Source organism: Lonchura striata, chromosome 26, assembly GCF_046129695.1.
Source record: "Lonchura striata isolate bLonStr1 chromosome 26, bLonStr1.mat, whole genome shotgun sequence".
NCBI lineage: Eukaryota > Metazoa > Chordata > Aves > Passeriformes > Estrildidae > Lonchura > Lonchura striata.
This window is the reverse complement of record NC_134628.1, coordinates 4,142,222-4,147,331: the sequence shown is the minus strand read 5'-3', so window position 1 is coordinate 4,147,331 and position 5,110 is coordinate 4,142,222. Positions and strand designations below refer to the sequence as shown.

Sequence of the window (5,110 nt, the reverse complement as noted above, 5' to 3'; positions counted from 1 at the left end):
TGCCAGTCACCCGCTCCCTCGCACAGGGAATGCGCTGGAGCAGCCCAGCGGCTATAAATATATAAATAGAGCGGGAGGTGCAGGCACGTGTGGCCGCAGCACACGCGGGACCGGGCGGCCGCTGCCCCGTGGCCGCTGTGGGGTACGGGCAGGGTGTGGGGCTGCAGCAGCGCCTTGGGGTGGGACAACCACGGGAGGAGGGTGAAAGCACCGAGCAGGGCAAGAGCAGCGTGGTCCTGCACCGGGGAGATGCCAGCGTTGTGCCGGGAGGATGGAGGGGAGGCCTCACACAGCTGCCACGGAGCACCAGCGCTTTATTGCAGGGCAGAGAACCACCACACTGCCCACGGCACATGGGGTACCTCGCATCCCTCCTCTCTGCCAGCACCCCGTGCCCACCCCTGCCGCTAACACGTGCGTAAGGGCCGGGTTGTGCCAGTGACGCTGAACCGGGCACTCAGCACCTCCGAGGGCGCCCGTGTCTTCTGGCCCGGCTGCTGCCCACCGGCGAAGAGGGTGAAGGTGCCAGGCTCCAGGCGCCAGTCCTGTGCCCAGACGGCGCGCTGCTCAGCCAGCACCTGGAAGGACAGCTTGGCCTCCTGGCCGGCCAGCATGGCCACACGGCGGAAAGCCACCAACTGCCAGCGCGGCACCGGCACCGATGACTGCTCCCAGCGCAGGTACAGCTGCACCACCTGCATGGAGGGATGGGAGTCAGCACAGTGGGACTCCACAGCAGTCCCCTTGCAAGAGGGAGCTCGGGCACATCTGTACCCCGCACAGCCAGATCAGGGCAGAGCAGCTGTGCCCACCTCCTCGCTGTCCCGCAGCCCTGTGTTCTCCAGCACCACAGACACAGAGAGGTTGGCACAGAGGGGCAGCACTGGGGGGCTGAGCACCAGGTCCCGATAGCGGAAGGTGGTGTAGGACAGCCCATACCCAAAAGGGTAGAGCGGGGCCTCCTGCCCATAGTACCGGTATGTCCGTCCTTCCATGGTGTAGTTCTCCATCGGTGGCACCTGTGGGACAAGGGCCAGTGGAACAGGGCAGGGCTGGGCAGGCACAGGCAAGAACCACAGCCCTGCATCCTGCAGCTGCTCCAGCCACCAAGGCAGGGAAAGGCTAAGGGTACAACCAGCAGCCCTGGCCTTACCTGGTGCATGCCTGCAGGCCAAGTGGCCGGCAGCCGGCCAGCTGGGCTGGCCCCTGCCTCGCCCAGCAGGACCCTGGCAATGGCCAAGCCGGTGGCCTGGGCAGGGAAGAAGCAGGCCAGGATGGCCCCCACGCCGTCATGTGCCTGTGCCCAGCTCACGTCCAGGGGTCCCGCGTTGAACAGCAGCAGAATGACAGGGCGCCCAGCAGCTGCAGGGAGGTGGCTGTCACTGAGAGGCCTGTAGCAGCACTGCTGGGATGGCCCAGGGGTGTCCCATGGATGGGGAACACCTAGGTGTGTTGAGATCCCACAGAGGCCCTACCCGCCTGCACAGCATCCTGCAGCAGCTCCAGCTGGTGCCCCGGCAGGGACAGATCACTCCGGTCTTTTGCCTCTGTCTCCACATCTACCCCTGGGTGGGGACAGCCAAGGGAAAGCCCCTTACACCCCTGTGGGCAGACAGGGCAGAGGGGCACCGACAGCCTCAGAGGTGGCTCATGGGCACCCCTCTCTCCCAGAGCACTCCCCTTCCCCTGGCAGTGCCCACCCAGTGCCCTCCCACTCCCACCTACCTGTCCCCAGGCAGACCAGCACCACATCAGCTGCCCCCACCACCTTCACTAGCTCTGCCCGCGAATACTGCCGGCACCGTGGCTCGCTGCAGCCTGCTGCAAAGCTGACATTGGCCCCCAGCATCTCCAGCCCCCTCCTGCACCAGGGAAGAGCAAAGGACACAGGGGCAGCTGTACCCTAGGGTTGGGGCACAATGGAGACAGGCCCCTTGTCTGGCCACCAGCCAAGGGTCAAGCAGCACCAGCAGCACCCCTGGACAGTGGCCAGAAGAGGGGAACAGTGACCAGGAGAGGGGGACATGAGGTGGGACCACACTGTCTCACCGGGGAGTGTAGATGTACCGAGGCTCTGGCACTGGTGCATAATCCCCAAACAGTACCCGGGGATTGTCAGCAAAGGGACCCACAACCTGCAGAGGGCAGAGGGGTCAGGGTGGGCATCAGCAGCTTTGTGACACCTGTGTGCCCTGGGTGTGGAACCAGCACGTCACGTCCCCCTGCCCACCACCTTGCAGGGGCTCACCGCGAGGTGCTGGCTGGACAAGTTCTGGGCCCTCAGGGGCAATGTCCCCCGCACATTCTTCAGCAGCACAAAGCTCTTGACAGCAGCTTCCAGCGAGAGGTTGCGGTGCTCGGGGCTCTGCACCACACTCAGGTCCAGGGAGCTGTAGGGGTTCATGGCTGGGGGGTCAAACTCCCCCAGACGCATCCGTGTGTAGAAGAGGGGCCGGACTCGGTCACGCAGCGTCTGTGGAGACCCCGACCCAAACACCTCAGTTGTGCTTGGCAGGGACAGCCCAGGCTCTCTGCCCACATCCTGGTCCCACTCTGCTCGTCTTACCTGCAGCGTGATGTTGCCCATGGCCAGAGCCTGAGGGATGCGCATGAAGACATTGTTCCTCATGCCATAGGAGAGCTCCAGGTTGCAGCCAGCGTTCACTGAGGCTGCCGTGCCAGGGAGAAGGGAGAACTCCCATCATGGCTGTGCCATGCCTGGGGACTGACCCCATGCCCAGCCCGTGAGCTCACCAACCGCTGTCTCCAGGAAGCTGCGTGTGAAGTGGTGCCCTAGCATGATGAGCTCCACAGCCCCCTCGTCGCTCACCACGTACCCATCAAACCCCCACTCGCCACGCAGGATGTCCGTCAGCAGCTTCTTGTTGGCACAAGCGGGAACGCCGTTGATCCTGTTGGAGAGGGGATGGGGCAGCCGGGAGAGCGGGGCACTGGCCATGCCAGGGGCAGCCCAGCCCACATGGCCCTTGCTGCGCTCCGCACCTGTTGTAGCTGCACATGAAGCTGTAGGAGCCAGCACGCACACATGCCTGGAACTGGGGCAGGAAGGTCATGCGCCAGTCCCGCTCCAGCACCTGCAAGCACCACAGAGTGGGGTCAGCACCTGGAGCGTCCCCTGCCCTATTAACACCCCCCACCCCGCTGTGCTCACCTTGGCATCGAAGCTTAGCCTGGAGACGGGGATGTTCTCAGGGCCTCCATGCACGCTGAAGTGTTTGCAGCCAGCGCTGGCCTTGACATAACGGGGGTGCTGGCCCTGCAGCCCCTGCACAAAGCTGCGGGCCAGCTCCCCACTCAAGAATGGGTCCTCCCCATAGGTTTCCTGTACAGGGCACAGGTGGGTCACCTCTGGGAGCCCCGTCCCCACACCCCCACAGCCTGGCAAGTCATGGCCACGTCCAGCTGGTCAGCCAGGGTCCTTTGTGGTCCAATCCCAGCCAGGGGTCACCCGCCCAAGCTGGCACCTGGTTCCGCCCCCACAGTGGGTGTCTCATGATGTTCAGGACAGGGCTGAAGCAGCTGAGCCCGGTGTGGTCACTGTAGCGGCCAGCAGCAGCAAAGCTGTTGTGCTTGGCTCTCACCTCGGTAGCCGTGGCATTGGCCACACGGTAGATGAGTTCTGGGCTGGGGAGACAGCACAGGAGTGTCAGGGCGACGTAGGCAAGGGGGGACCTGTCTCACAAGGTCCCATCCCACACCCCCGGTCCCCGGTGCTGGTACCTGAAGGCGGCGGCAAGCCCCAACGCCTGCGGGAAAGCCGTGGCCCATCCGGGTGCCTCGCCGTCGCCCCGCAGACACTCCGTGTTCCAGTTGTAGGGCGCGATGCCCAGCCGCGGGATGGGGGGCGCGGGGCCGTTCCCCATCGCTCCCCCCCTCGCCACCTGCGGGGCAGCGGCGCTGAGCGCGGAGTCCCGCGGGGGACCCGGGGGGGTCTCGCCGCCCCCTCACCTGCAGCACCAGCTCGGTGGGGCTCAGCCGGCTCAGCAGGTCGTCCAGGCGGCGCTGCCAGGGCAGCGAGGGGTCCCGGAAAGGGAAGGGGGGCGGCTGAGCCCGGACCGCCCCCGCTCCCAGCGCCGCGCTCAGCACCAAGAGCCGCAGGCCCAGCGCCGCTGCTGGGAGAGCCCCGCACGGCACGGCCCGGCTCGGTTCCCGGGATTTGCACGGCATGGCCCGGCTCGGCTCCCGGGATCTGCACGACTCGGCTCGGCTCGGCCCGGCCCGGCCCGGCCCGGCCCGGCCCCGGCGCCTACGCGGGCGGCGGAGCGGGGCGGAGCGCGCTGCCGCCGTCCTGCGCCCACCGGACGGGGCGGAGCGCGGTAGGACGGGCCGGGCCGGGGGGCTCGGGGCTTTGCCGTGTCCCGGTCGCCCCCCGGGCCAATTTGCGAGATTCACCCCGTGCAGCGGGGTCTGTATGCGAGGGGCGGCGAGCACCGAGCCCCGCGCAGCCCGGCGCCGCCGCGGGGTTTCGGTTCCGCCCGTCTCCCGGAGCATCTCCCGTGTGCGGGCGGGAACCGGCAGAGCCGCCCGGCGCCGTCAGACCGGCTCTCGGTGCCCTCGGCTGCAGCGGGGCCGGCTCGGCCCCTGCCCGGGGCCGGGGAGCAGTAACGGCTCCGCCTGGGAAGGATCTCCTGTGCTCACCGGGCGCTATGGCAGACACGGACTGAGATGCCAGCGCGGTGCCCTGTGTGCCCCTCATGCCCCCCAGCTCAGCACGGAGAGACACTGTAAGGGACCTCTGCGGTGACCAGGGACACGGTGTCTTTCTTACGTTGGATATCAGGAAAAGGTTCTTCCCACAGGCGGTGCTGGGCACTGCCTTGGCTCCCCAGGGAATGGGCACGGCCCCGAGGCTGCCCCAGGAGCGTTTGGACAATGCCCCCAGGCAAAGGGTGGGATTGTTGGGGTGTCCTGTGCAGGGCCAGGAGCTGGACTCCACGGTCCTTTCCAACTCAGAGTGTTCTAGGATTCAATGATCTCCACCAGCGCTCTGGGGTCACTGTGGTGGGAGAGCACAAGGTGGCATTTGGGACTGGGATCAGGAGGGCACCTGGCACTGCAGAGCCACAGACAGGGAGCACAGACATGCCAT

The 5,110-nt window shown here is 66.7% G+C and overlaps 1 protein-coding gene across 2 annotated transcripts; it reads right to left on the bottom strand.

The window, feature by feature from the left end:
• Positions 1-297: 297 nt before the first annotated feature.
• LOC110484254 (uncharacterized) lies at positions 298-4,240 on the bottom strand. 2 transcript variants are annotated; one of them, XM_021554784.3, is made up of 14 exons: positions 3,970-4,240; positions 3,742-3,902; positions 3,486-3,645; positions 3,173-3,343; positions 3,004-3,095; positions 2,755-2,912; positions 2,567-2,670; positions 2,249-2,473; positions 2,050-2,135; positions 1,726-1,862; positions 1,476-1,565; positions 1,154-1,362; positions 813-1,019; positions 298-695 (listed from the first exon to the last, which is right to left on the bottom strand). In XM_021554784.3, the coding sequence occupies exons 1-14, from the start codon at positions 4,186-4,188 to the stop codon at positions 408-410; spliced, it is 2,307 nt and encodes a 768-aa protein (XP_021410459.3). In that variant the 5' UTR covers positions 4,189-4,240; the 3' UTR covers positions 298-407. The 2 variants fall into 2 exon arrangements, with proteins under 2 accessions (XP_021410459.3, XP_077644640.1); XM_077788514.1 differs by having other exon boundaries at positions 2,068-2,135.
• Between the last annotated feature and the right edge of the window lie 870 nt (positions 4,241-5,110).

What these genes read in the sequence shown, in the direction of transcription:
- LOC110484254 (XM_021554784.3), bottom strand. Translation starts at nt 4,188, where the DNA reads ATGCCGTGCAAATCCCGGGAACCGAGCCGGGCCGTGCCGTGCGGGGCT. An exon ending in CCACCGAGCTGGTGCTGCAG is followed by an intron (nt 3,903 to 3,969) that starts GTGAGGGGGCGG and finishes GCTGCCCCGCAG; the next exon opens with GTGGCGAGGGGGGGAGCGAT. An exon ending in TTCATGTGCAGCTACAACAG is followed by an intron (nt 2,913 to 3,003) that starts GTGCGGAGCGCA and finishes CCTCTCCAACAG; the next exon opens with GATCAACGGCGTTCCCGCTT.